General features: G+C 38.6%; 1 protein-coding gene and 1 long non-coding RNA gene across 3 annotated transcripts in view; one reads left to right on the top strand and one right to left on the bottom strand.

The window, feature by feature from the left end:
- The window catches only part of GALK2 (galactokinase 2), a 47,119-nt gene that overhangs the window by 2,936 nt on the left and 23,368 nt on the right, over nucleotides 1-20,815 (bottom strand). For both annotated transcript variants that reach the window (XM_038147483.1, XM_038147484.1), the window contains 4 exons: nucleotides 19,864-19,962; nucleotides 16,987-17,139; nucleotides 11,956-12,166; nucleotides 4,522-4,723 (listed from right to left, as the gene is read on the bottom strand). In XM_038147483.1, coding sequence (XP_038003411.1) covers nucleotides 4,522-4,723; nucleotides 11,956-12,166; nucleotides 16,987-17,139; nucleotides 19,864-19,962 — 665 coding nt within the window. The remainder of the gene's footprint in view (nucleotides 1-4,521; nucleotides 4,724-11,955; nucleotides 12,167-16,986; nucleotides 17,140-19,863; nucleotides 19,963-20,815) is intronic.
- Nucleotides 1-20,815, top strand: part of LOC119705273 — a 74,903-nt gene that overhangs the window by 31,569 nt on the left and 22,519 nt on the right. The window lies entirely within an intron of this gene.

Here is a 20,815-nt window from a genome sequence, read left to right as displayed (position 1 = left end):
AAAGGAAAGAAGAATAGAAGAATAAAAGGAGGGAGTAAAAATGGAAATCCCATAGTTTGGTATATGGAAACAGTAGGCAAGACATGGTAGTAGTCCATTTTAAAATAACTGTGCTTTTAAGAGGTAAAAAAATCCCAGAGCAATATTGTTATTTTGAAATACTTAAAATTATGACATAGCTTTTCAGGAAGCATGGAGTTAGCATGGTAAGATTTAAATATATAAATGGGAAGGATTGCACTTACTCTGCTCTGTAATCTAGTTTGTATTTGAATAACATCTTTAACTGTTTCTGCCTTTGTTGAAATTTCATATTCTGCCATGATTGCAGGCTCTGCTGCTTTAAGAAAATCATCAGTGGAAATGGTAAGAGTCTTGATAAAATGCAGAATTGTGTTGGCTACCATAATGCAGCTGGATGTAATGTACAATCTGCATCTTTTAAAAGTGGTCAGAGAGGATTCAGCTGTCTGTCATGTAAGAGGCATGGCTGGGAACTCAAAAATTATTTATAGCACCAAAAGATGGAGAATAAGAAAATGAAAGTAAATTATGTGCAACACTAAGGACTGAAGAGATTTTCAGGAGTACCTTACTCAGGAGCTCACATCAAATTTTTTGTCCCTTAATTGTTTAGTAAATCTGCTGAGTTACCTGCTTTAGAGGACTAACAGGTAAACCAGCTACTAAGAGCATGAGGATGGTTAGAGAAAGCACAAGTCTTCAATCTTTGCAAAATAAAAAAACAACTGACCAACGCGTGGTTACAGTTTTCAGCACTACAAACCACAGCAAGTATGGATCCCTTTCTTTCTTGGCAGAGGTTATACAGTAAAACATAAAGATCTAGGCAAAAGAGAAAACATCTGGATATGCAGATTATTCTTCACAGTTTAAACCTTGTAAGGAGAGAGCAGCAGTAGACTCAGGCAATTCTGTGGAATGTATTTTTGGAAAAGCTTTTGAAAGTTACAGGGCGGCTGTATATCATCGTGAGTAAAGAATGTAATTTATGTAGTTCCTGACCATTTCTATAATCACATCAGCCAAGTCTTCCTGAAGTGACTAGTGATTTTATGTTCTTTAGGTTTTTTAATGTACAACTTAAGAAAAGTTTAGACTTTTTTTCCAAAAATTAGATGCCAGCTAAGCTGCATTCCTCCAGAAGAGCTATACGCTTTTAGAAAGCTGAATCAGAAAAAGATTTAATACTAAACTTCTAGAGAAGAAATATGCATTTCTTAGGAAATATTCTTGATGGGACAAGACAGCAAAGAATAATGAGCAAACAATTTACTTTTTTCTGTGCAAAGAATACAATAAAAAAACCCCAGATGAAATAATTTTAATATGTAAATTTGAAATAATTCCATGTGAATGACAATCCATTGTGGTACTTAGCTCTGCCCATCATATACTGTTCATATCATATCTTCTGCTGGTAAATCAGAAATCTGATATAACATGGGCACACACATAATTTTTTTCCTTTACTATTTCTATTTTGCTCCCTGGGACTGAAATGCTCCGATGAATTTTAATTTAATTTAGAAAAAATCCTAACTGCTGCTTTCTTTTTGGTGCTGTGGCTGTGCTCCTGCCTGCCAGCCAGTGTCCCCCTGCCTGAGCTGGCTGGAGCTGTGTCACCATGGAAGCACAGAGCTCAGCACAAACGGGGAACACAATTTCCATTCCCGTGCTGAGCTTCCTGCTGCCAGAGGCTGTCACTGCCATTCTCGCTGCTTTACTGGAACATGGCACAGGTAACTCTGTGTTTACTGCAATGTGACACAGGTAACTCTGTGTTTACTGCAACATGGCACAGGTAACTCTGTGTTTACTGGAATGTGACACAGGTAACTGTGTTTATTGGAATGTGGCACAGGTAATTCTGTGTTTACTGGAACGTGGCACAGGTAACTCCACGCTGCAGAGCACATCTGGCCAGGCTATACCTGCTTGTATTCCCCTGCCCAGGTCAGGACAGTTTCCTCCCAGCTCTTCTGAGAACAGGCCCTGTCAGAATGGGTTCCTCAGGTCTGCCAAGTGCATTCATTGGATGGCACTGACTGAGGCACCAGCTCTGGGCAGTTACTGTACCTAAAGCAATGCAGATGTTAATTTAAGGCTCCTGCCCTGCCAGTGGTGCCTCAGAACAGGCAGTGCCAATGCCTTGCAAGGGATCAAGACTTCATTGTCCAAGATCTTTGATTATTCAGTAGAGCTCAGTCTCTGTCTTCAGCTGACCCTGGAGATGTTTCTCTCCTCTCTCCCCACACACATCAGCAGTTCTCTTTGAGCAGCTGGGATAACTCTGGTGGAACTGTCCTGCTGAGTGACTGTCACAGCTTATTGTATGATGTGGTCACTATGTGATACAATAAACTGAACACAGCCTGGGAGTTACACCCTGGACTGGGTCCCAAGAGAAGAATCAAATCTTGTTCTGCTCAGTTGCTATCAGTCTGTCCAGTGGCTATCAGACTGCTTTGTATTTTAGCACAAAAGAGCACGTGTATCCCACATGCAAAATAATCTGTCAATGTTCAGAAGACTTCTCTTCAGTTTTTAGGTTTGTAGCTTTCTGCTTCAGAAAGACATTTTGACTTTTTCAGACATTCCATCTTGACTGCAAAAGAAATCAGACCCACCTAAATAATCATGTTTTGTACTCCGTTGATTTACAAACCTGATAAATTGGTACTGCAACTTAAAAAATCCATGAGTGCAGAAGAAAAAAGCATGTGGTAAATTGCATGCTGGTAAAATTCATATTTTCATTCTAAGCCAGACTATTTCTCTGACAATTTCTCAGTTAATTAAAAAAACCAAACTGTTAAAGGTGGTAAGGTATTAATTATTTAATTTTTTAAACTTCAGATTGAAACTGTTTATTGTCTTTAAGACTGAAAAGATGTAGAGAGAGGATGAAATATATGCTTCTAAAAGACAGTGAAACAACATTTCTTGACCCAGGCCTGCAAACACTTGTGTCACCCACATTTCCCTTCCGACACGGCAGTAATGCTCTGGCTTGGGGCAGTTTCCCAAACTAAGGACACCCTTCTCCAAGGAGAAGAAGGAACAATTAGGGGCACAAGTTAGGAGGGTGGCATCACCAGGGAGCCATTATGGGACTGTGGGGAGCAGGTGGGACCGGGTGGCTGGAGCAGAGGCAGGGATGGAGTAGAGGTAGGATAGCCCAGCTGGGCAACTGTTTATTTCCCCCAGCCACTGTTAAAATGATCACCAACCACTAAATTCCTTCTATGGGCACTGGATTTAGATGAAAGGTAGCATCAGGTGTCTGTCCTGTGATTAAACAGACCAGAAAAAGAGAAATAAAGAAGGACTGAAATATGTACATTGTTTGATGCTGGCCCTGTGGGAGGGATGAAATGCTGTGCAGGATGTGAGTACTAAGTGCTTGTTTTTACTTTGTGGATTACCACAGATTTCATTGTACCAGATTTCATCGTCCCCTGTAGCTGAGCCATGGAAACAACAGCCTGATAGCACAACAACCTGTGTGTGGGAGAAGACAAGGGACAAAATGGCACTCAGGGAATGTGCTTTGGAATTGAGATTGTTTCCTCATCACCAAATTGGGTTAGGAAGGGATCACAACTGAAAGATTAATGCTGGGGCAGAGATGGGGACTTATGTGGAAAGCTCAGACAGCACAGAGAGAAACAGAGTGTCAACCTCTGTAACAGCACACGTATTTCTTAAACAGTGAAATGCTGTCCAACCTGTCTGATACCCTGGACAACTTATTTTTTAATTGAAAAAATGCAAATGGCATTTCAATACATTTCATTATAATTCCAAGACAACCTAAGATTGTAGAACAGCTCGTTTATGCCCTGGAACTCCTGTGGCAGCAGTACTGGAATGGTTAAGGAACATGAAAAACGTAGATTTAGATTGGCTATTGGAATGAAATTCTTTCATATGAGAGTTGTGAGGCATTGGAATAGGTTGCCCAGAGAAACTGTGGATGCCCCATCCCTGAAAGTATTCAAGGCCAGTTTGGATGGAGCTCTGAGCAGCCTGGTCTGGTGCAAGATGTCCCTGCCCATGGCAAGGGAGTTGGAACACGATGATCTTTAAGGTCCCTTCTGACCCAAATCGTTCTATGGCGCTATAATTCTAAGAAACAGAGAAAAAGTAGCCGTTCAGATAGAAAAGTAAGATGATGTTTTAAGAAAACTACTTATGAATTCTTTTGCAACTTAAAAAAGAGTAGCCAACAGTCTAACGTAACACTTGTGACGATGAGTCAGTCCAAAAGCAAAATCTGTAATAAAGCCATAAACCGTAGCTTTCATCTGAAAGTATTACACAGATGTCAGCAGGGAAACAATTGACCGTGTAATGTCCCTGCAGGAGATTAATTTTGTAAGAAGAGACAAGAATACTTTCATTTTAAGATTGCAATAGCCAAGGATGTCATGTTTTCTCCTCAATTCGAACCGTATTCTCCACAGACGATTACTCTTCCTTGTGGTCAGAACTTACAGGCAGATGTCGACCAGGCGGTCCAGTTCAGGACAGCTGCACTCATACATCTCCCTGCAGCTGATATGGCTCTGCTTCATTAATTCTCCCAGCAGCTGGAGTGCGTTGGCAGGTGCTTCGCTGCAAATCTTCTGAAATTCCAGCACTCTGGCAGCCTCACTGTACACGTGCTTTGCACGCTGGTATAACTTAAAGGTGGAAACTACACAAAAAGAAAACTACATTATTATTTACTACAAAAGCAACAGACAAAAACATAACAGAATTGTGGGGTTTTTTAGCAATTTATCCTTTATATGAGAACTCTCTAGGCTGAAAGTCTTCTGCAAAAGTTCACCTACATCTTCTTTAAAAGCCCTAATAAAACATGATGTTTAGAGGTTATCAAAATGCAATGTACACATATTTTTTCATTTTGACAGCTTCATGCACATGCTCTGTTTATTTCTTGTGCCACTGAACAGGCTCAGTTTCTCCTCTTACTTTGCAGAGGCAAGGCAGAAGCTTAAGGGTTGGCAGTGACAGCATTAGGGCATTAATCTAAAGCTTTTGGGTTTTCAAATAGCAGCAAAACAGAGGCAGAATAGCAGCAGAACACCTGGAGGGTCCCCAGTGCCCTGCAGGCAGCTGTCAGCCAGCACCTGCTGGCCCAGGGCCTTGTGTGTGGCTGCTCCAGGCCAAATCTGCAGCAATTGTGGAACTGTGCAGATGGACCTTTGCTTGGAAAAAAACAACCACCAAACCACAAAAAAACACCACCCAATTTTTTCTTTTTTTTTTTTTTCTTTTCTCAACAATGCAGGCTCACTGTGACTGTAGCTAATGCTTGACTAAAGGTACAGTGAAGAGAATAGGTGCTTTCACGTTGCTTTTCAGGGTTCATTTTTGGTACAGGTTACTTGCCAAAGTGTTACTGCTGCCTGTGTGGATGTGAAGAGATGCCAAGCCCAGACAGGTTAGTACTGACCTACTAAGATCAAAGACAAATGCAAGGATTTTGGCTACATTTTTTCTATTGTGCCATAAAAATGCAGTTCTGCTGTGAAGGGTCAGGGGGGTGTCCAAACCTGTGTGGCCATCAGCATAGAGACCTCCATCAAGCCTGAATAATGGGGCATAAAAAGAAGGAGATGGCTGTGGTTAAAGATACCACACGCCACCCATATTTACAGGAAGGTTTGGTTTGCAACTAATATCTGAGAATTGGTTTGCTGTTCCCAAGCTTGTGCTGTAGTTCATTGTTTTCCTCTCCCAATATAGTTCTGTTTGCTTTAATACCATGGCTACTATTTAGGAAGTATTGTTCACCAGAAGCATGCATGACATAATTTAATTTATGACTAATTGGTTTATGTGAGCTGTTTGGGTGGTAAATATTAATGGACTTTAACCTCTATATGGAGCACCTACTGCACTGTTTCCTTATTTTAGCACAGCAAAGCCTTGCTAGAGCACTTCAGAACATCCTTAATCTTCTTTTTTTTCTACATCTAAATTCTCCTTTAGAGTGAAGTTTTTCAATTCACCTCCTTGTCTCTCTTGCTTTCTAAAACAGCTGATGAAACACTCAAATAGAGGTAAAAGGAAAAGCAAGACCAGCCCTGTATTTAAAATAGAAATTGCTGTCTGACCCAGTCCCACAGAGTTCCTACTTGGCTGTTCTGTGGAGACTGCCAAGTTCTGGAACCACTTCTGACACTTTCAGTAATCTAGATTTGCAAATACATGTAGAAATCTTCCTTGAAAGACTGGAAATAAAATTAGCTCCAGTATGAAGTTTCTCGTGTTGTACACTCCAGGCAGCAATCCTTACAGACTAAAACTTCATCAGCACCTCTATAATGCCTTTTTTTCCTCCAGAGTATTTCACAACTGTAAATGCTGAAAATGGTGCTGAGACACAACTAGTCTAAAATGAGACAGAAAAATTTAACATAGCAATGTTCTGCTACTGCTGATATTGCTTCTGCTCCTATTTATTTTGTAATTCAATACAGCCTGCTACTGAGAAACCCTGTGCTGTTTGTCTTGTGAACAGGCCTTTTGAAAGCATTTCAAACTAGGAGAGAAATGAGAAAATTGAGTGCCCCCCAGAACCATGGACTTGAGAGTATCACACAGGAAGAACATATTTTAGTTTCTGATTTTGTTGCTGCTGGAGTTAGTTGCACTGTGTTTTGCAAAGTGGTGCCTCTATTTTTGAATGCTGAAGAAAGGCAGCTTGGCCTATTTTTAAGGATGGTTTCTCTTTAAGTATTCTTTTCTTATGAGGCATTGTTTTAGAGCAAGGAGATTTCTAAATGTGCATTCGTTTAGGGAATATCTAAAGTTGCGTGAGAGATTGCCATAGCTCACACTCTCTTGTAAATCACCATCGAACAGTAGTAACCCAAAGAATGAACTGAAAACATGTCTGGTTTCAATTGTCAGGCCACAGACTTGCCAAAGGCTGTGATTGATTCGGAGACCACCCTTTGGTAGAGCAATGCTCTACTGGCCAGATTACCTTAAAATCTCTGGGGTTGTGTTGTGCTCCTCATGTTAGGAATTGGCAACCACAATGGGCGCTGGGCTCTGGCTGCCAGCCAGGGGACTTGAGCTGTGTCCTGGGCAATGCTGGCTCTGGGAGAGCCTCTTGGTGGAGGGGAGAATTTGCTACCTTGACACAGCTTCCTCTGGCTGGCAACACGCTCCTTCCAGGCAGCAGAGAGTGGCTGCGTGTTATTTGCAGACTCCTTTGCAGACGTTTACCAAATGAGTACCGGTTAAAGGCTGGGATGCTGGCATTAGCTATTGGTCTGTTATAGGCAGCATTTTTTTTCAAAAAATTATGTTTGCATTTAAAAATTTTTGTTATAGCTTGCTTTTCTTCTCAGGCAGTTTTCTTTTCAGGCAAAATTATCTTCAGGACAGCAAACAGCTCGGTACTCTCTAAGCCTAATTCTAAAATAATGAAATGATTCACGTATTTTCAGCTTTCAACACCAAATGCCTCTGATAATACAGAAACCTTCTTCTATCTCTTCTGTTTGGATGGGTAGTCCAAACAAACCCTCTCTACCAAACTGAAGATAGAGTACAGATGATATTTCTAAAAGTCACATCCAAATTGGAATCTGTTTGCTACATCACAGTTTGTATATTGGCTCCACTGATTTCCTAAGCCATACTCACTCATTTCCTAAACCAGTCACAGTTAAAAGAAACAAAACCAGAGGGCCCACACCTGATTAGTTTATATCTGAGCCAAGGCTGGAGTGCTCTAAAAGAGGAAAAACTGAAGCCCTCAAAGAAACCCTAGCAGGACTGCACAGAACTGGGATATATGGTCTCACCTTCTGTGGTGCTCAAAGGAGAGCATAAAAAGCAGGGTTAAAAAACAAATGCCAGATTCTTAAAAGCATGTGGATCCTTAAGGCTACTATAATGTATGGAATTAAGTAATTAATTAGACTAAAAATGTAAATATACTTTCCTATTCCACTCAACTATAATAAAGGCCTGGTTTCTCCCACTTCAACTTCTGAGTTCTCTAAGCTTTGCTCCTGCAGAGGATTTCTGTCAGGTCACCCATGAACAGGTAAATTCAGTTCACTTACAAACCACCAAATGCCCTTGAAAGAACGGTGCCATATTCCACGGCACTAAAAGATAGCACTGCAGCAAGAACCTTCCAAGTTGCTGTGACCCAGCAGACTAATGTTAATGAAAGCTTGTCCAAAATCCATATAAAATCCCTAAACAGACAAAAATCTGGGCTATTAGACCCAAATAATTGTGGGTTGACTAAATATAACAGAAATGTTTACTGTGTATTTTCAACTGTATGGTCATATTTTTAATTTTAGCTTTACAAAAATTGTGCAAACCTGTCCAGTCCATTTAAAGGATTTTTTTTTTTCTGCGTAAGTAAATGTTGTGGCTTCTCAGCAACTCATATTATTTGTTACAACTTCAACTTCAGCAGATTCCTTTCTTTAGAGGCTTCCTGTACAATTCTATCTGACCTTTAGCTAAAGACCAACTCTCCAGGCTATATATTTTTTTCTAGTTGCTTTGGCAGCTTCTTAAGATACATTTCACTGGAGATTAATGAGCTACACATGGCTGATGGGACTGTCAGAAATTTACAACCGGAAAAACTCACGGACACGCAGTTGTGTAGGGGACAGTTTCTAGCACCATTACTCACGTGGAATTGTACCCTTCTCTGTTAGGCATCCTGCTGATTGAACATGATGAGGGTGAAGGTTTCTGGCTCATAATGTATATAAGAAAATGCTGCCAGATGGCTTTAATTTGAGCCAGATTGTGAACCCCCTACTTGAAGTGGGGAGCACTTAACTCTACTGGGACTGCTCAAGTAACTGTGTGCAGTCCAGCTTGCTGAAAATAAACCAGGGGACAAGTCATCGCTGGATTCGGTGACACATTTAGCAGACACCTGCTTTGAGATTATGATAACTGCTGGTTTAAAGTGATTTTTCCTTCAGAGGAATGATGGCTTTACAAGGCTTTTGCAATTAACCTGGACTATTCAGTGCCTGTGCCTAACCTGTGGCACACCTCAAAAGCCCCCATCCTTCAGGAATGGGATCTGCCTGGAGCAGCCACATCTCTGTTTCTGTGGTGTGTCCCAAAATTTCTCCATGACATAGGTCAGGGCGAGGCAGAACTAGGCACTTGGATCCTTAAACTGGAAAGTGCTCTGAAGTCTGTCAGTTTGGAGGGGTAATTTCTGGTCATGCAGGTCATCTACTGATGAACAGAGCCCCTCGAGCTGCCTGACAGAGCACTCGAGACCCCCTCACCTACACCCATCAGTGCAGGGAGTGTGGAAACTGTTCCTGCACTCAAGTCACCATCAATGCCCATGGACGGCTGTTTAAGCACCAGTGGAATTTGCAGCACAGATTTAGAATTCTCTTTCCAGGGGACAAATAGGAGTTAAAACAGTCAAATCCACACAGCAAATGGATGCCTACTCCTCCCATGGCGTTTTCATTCTCTGTTTTAAATGTCAGAATTGGATTAATTTTTTTTATTTGAAAAGGAAAAATGGGCTTAAAAAATACCTCATTTAAGAAGAAAAAACATCTCATGGTTAAAGGAATACCATGTTTTATAAGAGAATATCCTTTTGTGGCAAAGCTTATAAATACTTAATGTCCCACAATCACCACACACTACGTGTTCTGTGAACCGGTCGAGTCCAAGCCAAAATTATGGCACAGTGCACCTTAGAAAGTAATAAAGATTATTTTTCTAGAGATGTTCAGAAGCCACAAGTGCAATCCACATGTAAACATTTGCAAGGGAGTTCTAAACTCAGGATTTTGAGTTGACCAAGGAACAACTGCAAGAAGTTTAGAGAGGCTTTATACACCATCTGTACTTCTCCAAATGTGGAGAACGAATGGGCTGTACAGTGGGGAACTGCAGAAATCCTTGAATACTTGCTGTAAAAGAGATGCAGAGTTGATATGGGCTTCCAGACCTGGCCTGGAACTTGAACAAAGCCAGTCCATAGAATGTTCCTTTGAAACGTGGATTTTTTATCTGCTCACCCTTACAGTACTGTTAAAACTTTAGGTAAGTATACAGTACTGTCACTGGAAGAGTAGAGGAGGGGAAGCTGCACTTAAAGCTAAATTCGTATGTACAGAGCACTTTTAGGTCCTTAAATGTGAGATATAATGCCAATACAAACCAGTATTTGTAACGATCCCTGGGCATGAAAAGATCCCCTAAATGTTACGATTTGTTCTTCACGTTGAACAAAAAATTCAATGACACTTCGAAATCCTCTGAAGAGGTTACTTATTTGACAGTATGTTTTCTGTCTCACATGAAGAAGCCAGGCATTGTCATTAAAATAGAGTGGGAAAGTAGAGGGGAAGTAAGAAAAATGTTTTCTTCAAACAGCCTCTGGTGTTCCAAAGCCAACATAATGCGTAATCTGTATAGTGTGTAACAAACCCAGGAGACTTAGATTCTTTCTAGGTCTGTCTTGTTTCTTCTGCATGTTTTACAGAAATCTGTTATTTCATTTTATATTGTACATGCAAAAAGGCTTTCAGCATAATCCTTTTTAATTGGTCTTATCAAATGAAATCCCGGTCATGCAAGTTTAAGAGATTCTGTTCAGCAAACATCTGCAAATGGTATTCAGAGCTACAGTATAAAATTTCCTTTGAGTTTCTTCTATGGCTTTTATGTCTAAATTTTTCATCCAGACTTTGTTTTTTGAAAAAAAAATCAAAATAACCGGTGTAAGCAATTCAATTTTGCAGAACTGTAGAATTTTGTTTTATAACCAGGTATAAGGAGTATAAACATCTGTAAGTTAATAGTCTTGCATTGCTTCGTGGAGGGACAGTGTAAGATTTACAACCCTGCAGTTTGCCAGGGAAACGCTGCAGAGTGCAGGTACATGGTACATATATTCCTCATGTACAGACAGTACAAAGTTATCAAAACTTTCTATGGAGATAAAGAGCTGGCTTAAGATATCTTATTCCATCCTAATATCTTCTGGCAGTGTAATTAAACAATAAGAAAGTCTCATACTGTCTGATACCACTGGGGTGCAAAACAGGTTGAAGATTCAGGACCTGGTCCTTGGTTAATACATGAAACTTACAATCACTCCAGATGAACGGATTATTTAAGTAAGGGTCAGTATAGATAGATATATTACAGATCTATATACATCCAATGTGCACATTCCTGAAAGCAGTCTTGGGAAGGACTGATAAGGATATGATTTGGCTCCAAGAGAATACAGGTATTAATGCTACAGAATGGAAACAAGGAAGAAGGATTCTGTGTAGTTCTTACAGGAAGATTCTGATCTCAATTGGAAACCTGTTATGAAAGTGAACAAATTATTTCATAAATTTTATATTATTTGGTATTACTAGTAATCCTACTATATGAATCCAGGATTCATTTCATGTGTGACAATGCTCATGAGTGCATGGTACAATCCTAAACAATAATACATGGGAAGAACTTCAGATAGCAAATTGTCCATCTCCACCAACATCTTCCTAGAAGAAAAAGAAATAGTAATAGTGACAGAAACTTTCTCAGGAAAGACTGAGACTTGCTGCCCGGTTTTAGGAAGTGATCGTGTATTTATCAGTTAAGAACAGAAGCACAAGCCTATCTATGCTGGTCTTGAACACCAGTTAAGCATTCATAATTTCATCATTTTAGAAACAGTTCAATCAAAATCAAAGTTTGCTCTATTTTAAGTTAAAAGTTAGAATGAAAATATCAATTGACGATGGTATCAATTCTTTCACTTCCCAGCCAAGATTCCAGCCAAGTATTCTGGCAAAACTTCCACTTGAACTACTTATTAATGCATAAAACTTTTATATAATACAAATATTGTACAGTAAACCCCACCATTTCATATATGCTCACCATCTTGCATGTTTTGACTAAGGATCTGAGAGTGGAGCTCCTCCAGGCTAATTCCCAGGCATTTACAAATTTCCTCTGCGCTGTAAGGCTCAGGATGTAATACCTCCTCGACAATGGTCAGCATTTCCTCTAGGCTAACTCCTAGCTTGGTTTGCACATCATGGAGTCTCAACATTTTTCTCCACTCCAAGCCTTTTGATTTTGAGAGAAGCTAAAATTAGGAAAAAAAAAAAAGAAAACAGAAAATATTGTGCTTTCCTGTTTAAACCTTTTCGTTGTCTGTAAGTATCTTTAAGGCCCATTTTCTCTTTTCACTTCTTAATAGAGAACCATCAGAACCTACTTTCTACCAGTACAGAGCAGTCAATACTTACATTTATTATTAAAGGTCTGTGAATTACAGGTGTTCTTCCCTCAAATCAGATACTGTCTGTAAAAGCCCTACTGGCATTATTTGTGTGACATCAGATCAGTGATTTATCCTCTTCCATGGACTTTGTTACTTCAAGCACTTACTAACCTTTTACAATGCATCTGGACAACCGTTTATACAAGTGCTATGATGTTGTAACACTAGAAGTCCTTAAAAAGTTTATTTCCATACTATTAGTATTTGCTCTAACATTTCAGTTTGACATTTCCAATACACTCCTGGAATTTTCTGATGAACATTTGAGGTTGTCATTGCAACCTTTTTTCATAATAGCCTTAAAAATATGAAAGTGGTCATGAGATTTGTGGGGAGAATAACCATAACCTTTCTGAATCTTGGGAGTTTTAGGTAAAATTTAAGTACCTTCTTTAACATCCAATTTAAAGGAACTTTTGAGCCTTTACAGGAATGGTACAATGTTGATCTGAATCTGTTCCATTCCTACATGGTTGCTGTGATATTTATTAGTTATAGGTGGATCTGCTTTCCCCACTCCTGGCTATGATACCATCTTTGTGATGGTTTGGCAGTTGACAGTCATTACTACAACACACCAGAATCCTAAAAGACAGAATGTCCAACAGGCTTTTCTCTGGAAGGCTGAATTATGTGTTGATGCTCCCATGTGTCTAATGAAAATGGTAAAGCAGCTGTCCTCATAAGCTGAAATATTTTGATGTTATGAATTACAGAAGAATAGTCAGTGGTCATTGACATAGCACCTGTAGTTTCAACAGATTACAAAGTAAAACAAAGATTAGCAGGTACACAGCAATGTCATTTTACTGTGTTCACAGGCACATGATGTATGTCCAGTGCTGCACCATTTAAATTGAGTTTAAAACTTCTAGATCAAGCTATATGTCTGAAAAGAGTTTAAACCAGTACAGAAAGACCAGGGAATTAAATCTTTTTTCTACACAAATAAGCATTCAAACCTTTTATCAAGAAGGCCAAGATTTCACCCAGTGTGTTTTATTCTTTTCAATAAGCACCAGTTTGGAATGAGTTTGGTTTGGTTTGAAATAATTTATCTTGATTCAGTTAAGCCATTTAATTTTCTGGGTTAAAAAACGCATGGCATTTACATACATGTCTGAAAAGTATTTGTTTTGTTTTGTGCAAAGTTACAGCATGAAATTTAAGCCGATCTGCTGCCCAGCTATCTGGTGTAGATTCTTACTCTCCCCCTACAGTGTCTTTTTTGCAGGGGCTCTTCCAGTTTTGCTTTATTGCAGTATCTAAAAATTAACTACTTTTGGTGCCATCTAGTGACTTGCTGAGATTTATGTGAGGCTCAGCAGAGCAAAACAAACTTTGTTGCCATTTAAAATACAATTTTAAATGTTCAGTGGTAGAGAAAGAAGCAGAACAGTTTAGTGCCTAATGTAGAAATCAGTGTGAGACAATTTTGTCTGTAAAAGACTGGTTAAGTCACTTCTGGCCTTTTTTTTAAAGGCTCTGAATACCTAGAATTCTACAGCCTTTATGTAATTTGTATTTTAGCTTACTTACTGATAAGTTAGCATAAAAATTACTGCTTCATTTTACTTAAATATGTTGTATGTTGGTGCTTATAGATCTTCTTCAAGGTACTAAATGAACAGAAATTACTTCCCTTATGCTTTAATCCCAGTATTCAGCATCCCCTGGACTTTATTATGAGAAGTTAAACAAAAATTACAAACAATAATATTCTATCAGGCAACAAAATTTTTTCTACTTCCTTTTTTAATAAATAATCCCCTGCAGAAATATGCCACATGCATTGTCACATCTGTTCCCATTTCTTCAAGGGAGATGCTGTATTTCAGGCAAGCCAACTACAGTGGGGTTTTAAAGGTCAAATGTTCCAAATGGAAACTGACCCTGTTGGGCCAGCAGGCACAGCTTTGCTGGAAAGGTCTATCCTGCTTATAGCAAAGTTTTGATTCTAACAGCACTGGGAAAAATATTATGGGCAAACAGAAATAGTTTTTGAAAATAGTCTAGCTGCAGCAGCTCGAATTGTAATGGGCAAGGAACAGAAATGGGAAAAAAAAATCCCATCTCTTTAATTTACAAAAACTAATCCTAATACTTCTCCCACAGCTGGATATTTTCTTGATGATCTCTGGATAGATTGATTAAAGATACAGACATCAAGCAGCTCTTAACTGCTAGGATATAGAATCTTTGGGCTTTATTGCTCTTTATTGTTCAATATAGGCACACTGGAGAACTGTAAGTAACTGAGAGGAAAACATGCTTGGTAAATGATGGGGCAAATACAAATACAAGAAAGTCTGACTAAGGGTAAGTCCAGGAATACTTTTATAGCAGCATCACTTCCTTACACATAACATTTCTATAATGCCATCTGAGCACTGTGCCCAGCAGCTGATGGTGGCTCTGCAGCTGCAGACACTGCTGGCCCCCTCCACGCTGAGGGTGAAGCAGGGGCAGCGCGGCGCCCCCAGCCCCGCTCTCGCCAGCCGGGGGGAGCTCGGAGCAGTGAGGGACAGGAAACGTCTTTAAACTGGAAACTCACTGTGACAGAGTGCAGGAGAGCACTCAGAGGCTGCTACAAGAACAGAGAAAGGGGAAGAGAAAGGCAAAAGAATGATTCTCTAGAGGGAAGGGAAAGAATCTAAGAAAGATAATTTACCAGGATGATCAAAAACTCGCTGTAGGACAGACTGATAGCAAAATGTTCTACACTAACACTAGCACGGACATGTTGTGTTGGCATCTTTACCTACACAGTAAAGCAGCATGAAATTCTAGAATTACCTAAAGCAGAAAAGGGGAAAAAAGCCTATCCTAAGGCACTTACAATGAGAATTTATTTTAAAGCATTATTGCAAGGCCCAGCACGTTAGTTCATAGTTCCATTAGCTTAATGGTGCTTAAAAGACTTCCCTGTTTCCACTTACATACCTGCCCTCCTTCACCCCACTGTGACCTCTTCCTAAAGACAGTCTTTTCCTGGCTCAATGTATTTTTATCATGTGTGCAGCTTTCCATCTGGGTAGCATATGTTTAAAAACAGACAGGTGTATGTTGTTAGTCTCCTTACAATTGAGCATCTGCTAAAAGTACATTTTTAGAGATTGCATCATAGCTAACAAGAATGTAAAAGAAAAGATGTTGTCTTACTACCTCTTCAGTATACTGTACAGGACTAGTAATTTAAAGCAATTTAGAAAACTGTGATTCAATTCACAAAGTCTGGTATATGGAACAATAACTTCAAAAGCTCTCACAGCTTAATGCACTCGTTGTACAGTGCCTTTTAGAAAAGATTATCTGTGAAGGCTCTCTATTCATTATGCAAAAAAAATGAATTTACAAAAGAATCTCCTCCTAAAAATTTATATTTTGTCCATTACCAATCCCAAATTAGAGATTTTTAGTTATAGCAGAACTAACAAATAGTCCTTATCTTAATTTTCTTCATGGCTTAAAAATCTTTTTTTTAACTTCAGTGACAACAGCTTTAATTGTGGTCATTGGTGCTATTTGTTTTACCATGTCTTAGATACAACTGAAATGCAACGATTCCTTTAATATTTGAGTTTAAAGCCCATTTAAAAAGTCATTGGAAGTCTAGTTTCCCTCTTCCAAAAAATCTCAGCACGTTATTTTATAATACATTTTGTCAATGTCTGATCAGATCTTCAACTATTTTTTAATGCTAACTAAAACTTGTAAAAAATTATTTTTAATGGAATCATGATGCCAACGAATGTTCAAAGTACTTTTGAATATTGATCAGATGTTAGTCTAATGTTCTGTGGCAAGAAGTTCCACTTGCATTTTTCAAAGCTTTCTTCTAGACTTCGTGACCCACATTCTGTTCTTTGCCACAGCACCCTATGTTGGGTACGACTGCAGTGAATCTTTATGCTTACTCATCATTTACTCTTATCAAAGAGAAATGTACTGTCTTTCCATAAAGAAAAGAAATCAAACCCTACATCTACATACTCCTGAACATACAAAATCCAGAATCAAAGCAGAACTTAGATTTCCCCTGTTCAATTTCCATACACCTTAGAGATATAATTTCAAGCTGTAAATTGGCTGTACACCCTAAATGTTGGGGTTTCATTCGAGCCTGTTTTTAAACTTTACACTGACACACATGCTGCTATTCAGCACTTCTAATATTACTTCCAGGCTTTCAACTACTAGCTTGGATGCTCTCTAAATCCTAGAAAATATACATCTATTGCCATATATACATACAAACATGTGACCATACTGGTTTCTTTCCAGTATTTGTCATTATTCAGCTTTAATTAGAAACAGACTATCTTATTAACTGGGAATATTTTTTTTCTGAGAAATAGACTTATTTCCTCCACTGAAATATAATAAAAATAAATTTAATAGAACTAAATCACATAATCTTCTATATAAGGACACAGTCCTTGCACTTCCATTAAGCTCAGCAGGAGTTCTGTTCCTGCATATGGAAGTGTCTGGTTCTGGAAAGAAAAATTATACTAAGAGTAGCACCTAGCCAGGTGTTAAAGACACAACTGGTCAGAAGTGGAAAAAAGCACATATTTAGATGAAGGTTTCATTAGAGTTTGACATAAGCCATGTGTTACCTTTGTAGCCAGCCGACACTCCATTACCCTAATATTGTAATGAGAAGTTGCTGCTTTATTCATTTCAACACAACTGTTAGCAATAACAAACGTTGCTCCACTTGGAAGTCTAACATCAGTTGCCCTCAGTGGACTGAACTCTATCAACTTGGCCTATTGAAAGAAAAATGAATGGTTAGTTTTAATTTACTACTAGCTAACAGTGCACTTAGTTCTATAAATCAAATGCAAATTTGCATGTTTTTTTCTCTTGAAAATACAGGCACAGTTAAGGAAAGAAAATTGACATGAAACAGCAAGAAGAGAAATTTAACCTCATTGGTCAAGTTACACATACATTTCAAACCCTTCCCTGTAGCTGGATTTTAAAATGTTTCCATTAGGTCTTTGGGTTTTTTCAGCATTTTACAGAACCCCACCCAACCTATTTTTCTTGCCTGTTTAAGACACCAGTTTCACTTTGATCTGCAGAGAAGTACCAGGCCTGGCTGAAGCTAATGTGCATGCCACTAGAAACAAGGGGCTTTGCATTCCCTGCCCCTTCATCACTGTCCATCTCCCCCTCAGTCTTCTCATTCTGCGCTACAGCGAGATTAGTACACTGAGGTACAGTACGGTACCAACATTTTAGGACTGATTTGAGGCAGTGATCATGGTACATACAGACAATTAAACCAAGAAATTAAATAAAACTATGTATAAGAACGTAGTTACTGTTTCCTCCTTTCTGACATAAGAGACTGCCTTGCCTCACACATGCTTACACAAGCTGCGTAAGATGTTCCCAACATTCATGACCTTTTCATGGAATAAGTTAGGCATCCATTAATTAAATAATTCAGGATGTAATGTAATCAAGAGATTAAATTCACATCTGGTTTTTCACTGGGGTAAGTTGTAAATCATGTGCCCTGTTTTAGCTTCTTAGAATAGACTGTAACTGTGCAAGCAGGGACATCTTACTGGTTTTGGCATTGTTCACCCCCAGAGAGTCCCTTGAGCAGCTAGAGTGCTAAATAAACAATGACAAATCTGCTTGTACATTATGTACAGCATATGTATTACTCCCTGCCATTGAGATTCTGGACCCCATCACAGAATTACTATCAAGACAGACAGACTTGCTTACATTTAAAATATACCCTTTCAGATGTGTTACATTAGACCAGAATGTACCACTAAGCTGGTCTAGTGTCCTGATTCTGACAGTAGCCATAAATGGCTATTTAAGGGGATTATAAAAATAGAACATATACAAAGCAATCTTTTCTAGGGGTATGTTTTTCCAGATTCCCATAAGCAAAGATTACAATGGTTATACTGGAAGAAATATCTGACTATTATGTTAAATAGCTACATGTAGTTTAACACTCAGTGTATCCACAAAGGACTTTTTTGAATCCTTTTAAAACTTCTGCCTTCCACAATGTATGGTATTTCTCAATTTAACAATGAATCTTTTGGAAAAGAACTCAAACTTCCTTTTTTTTTTTTTTTTTTACAAGCTGCTTGCTAATGTCATTGTGTTTCTATTAGTGCTTCAGTTATGAAAAACATTGAATCCTCCATTTACCTTCTCTTTACTAGTTTAGGGAATTTACAAACTTCAAAGTATCATCCTCAAAGCTTCTTCTTTTCAAAGCTGAAAAGTTTTAAATTGTTCAGTTAATGCTCATATTAAATAAAAAAAAAAAGCTTTAATAAACCTCAGTGTCCTTCACTGTACTTTTCTTGTTTTATAAGATGGGAGGCTAAAGCTGCATTCAGCTGCAAGTACACTGATGCAAGGATATTTTCTGGTTTGTTCACAATTCTTTTCTCATCTGTTCTAACATTTTCTTTGTCTTTCTGGCTGCCACTGCTATATATCAGAAAAGCTTCCACTTACATAATCATCTTTGTGTATGGCAGGAAAATATGCTGCTTCCTTGTTTCATTATTCATGTCACTGTGTTTTTACTACTAACAGTAAAAACATGAAGGAAAGGTGTAGAGTAGGTACAGGTGATGTGAAATTGAAAATACACGTGTCTCATGATGGCATTAAATGTTTGGTGTAATTCTAGGAAATAGGTTTTTTCTGTGTAAGCCCATCCAAGACATGCCATTAGGAACAAAAGCTGTAGAGATATAATGCCACAATCGTAAGGAAAGTAAAGGTTGTTATGAAGCACTACATTAATTCCAATAAAAGTATTTTGACAGGTCTGAGGTTTGAACAGTTGCAGTCCTGTGCACCTTCTGGGACAGCAGATGAACCTCACTGTAAATTCCACTGCAAGCACTCATGCATAACTTGGCAGGTCCTGTTTATCACAGCTAGTTCACCTTCTGTCACCACGTTTAAGACTGCTAAATGCCTTCTACATCAAAATCCAGCCACAGAATTGTCTGGAATTAGCAAAACTAGTGAAAAAAAAGTCTCCATTGTCTTTTTAACTGAACCTGGCAAAACTTCCTAGAACTGTTTGGTTATAAGAAGTTTCAAGAAAGCATTTTTGTAATAATTATCCCATTTGCACTGAATACAAGGCATGCCGACCATTCAGATTTCATTATATGGGAAACATTCTAAGTTCAACATGAATTAGCCAAATAGTGGAACCTGGTGCTCTTCTAGAGTACATCTTTCCCCACATCTTTTCCTTCCTCTTTGCCATTTCTGGTTTTCCTCATCATATCCATTCAAACTTGTCATACTCAATTGTACCCAAGTTTGTAAGTTTAATTCCTGTTTCATTTGTATACCAATGGTGCTTATACTGCTTACTAGGGTATTCCAGTTTCTAGTCTTTCTTCTAGATACTAATGAAGGTATTTTTTTGCTTACATAAATTAACATTACACTGTTAGTTTAGATTACAAAGGTACACATACAGTTCCTTCTTCTGCCAGAAAAGAGATTGACTGGTCCATTCCTCCACCTTCTGTGCCAATGTAACGTTCGCTCTTTGTGCAAATTTCTGCGAGTTCCACCTGGGAAAATATTAACATGTGAACCTTCAGCCACAGTTAAGGATGATACTTTCATTCTGTTCATTTATTAATTAGTGAGAAAACAAAGGAAACAGTGTCAGAGTTCTGAAACTATTATCTCTTACAAGTCAAATAACATAAGCTGCTATCAACCAGGATGCCACATGGCCTCTTTCCCCTTTTGTTCTGAAGCAAAAAGAACCACCTACTCAGCCTCCAGAGAACCCACCATAGCCAAATGCTTTTCAGAGTATCCTTGTTTAGACACTTAATTCTTGTAGCTGTCCTCCTCCCACCTTCCTTGTACACTTCAAATCCTTCCATCCCAACAGCCAATGTTTTATTGATTTAATTAGATGAATCCATCTACATGTGAATCTCAGCTTAGCAAAAAATTGCAAGTTATAATTCCATATTGTTTTAATGTACTGACTCTATAATCAGAAATTACTCCAAAACTGTTTCTCACTGCAGATATTCAAGTCAGTGATGCTTGTTGTGTCTTCTTGATATACTGTACTCTGCTTATCTGAACTAACTCGTAACTATATGTGATGTGCATTCCTTTGTGGCATTTTAGGCATAGCTTTGTGCATTCTAATACCTGCAGGTCAGAGGATACTATGGGAGGGTGGAATATAAATGTCATAACTGTCAAAAATAATAATTAGCAGTAAAGTTTTCAGCTATCAGGCTAAGTCAAAACAAAACACAAGAGAAACTTTGGAAAATGGTCAAAGAAAACAGAGTAATCAAAAAGAAGTGGATTAAGAGGAAAGTATTTGTGTCCACCTATTATGACCCCTATCAGTTTGTTTTTCTAAGCACAAGGTAACCACCAGGAAGATGGGAA

This window comes from Motacilla alba, chromosome 10, assembly GCF_015832195.1.
Source record: "Motacilla alba alba isolate MOTALB_02 chromosome 10, Motacilla_alba_V1.0_pri, whole genome shotgun sequence".
Lineage (NCBI taxonomy): Eukaryota > Metazoa > Chordata > Aves > Passeriformes > Motacillidae > Motacilla > Motacilla alba.
This window is presented reverse-complemented; position numbering and strand designations above follow the sequence as displayed.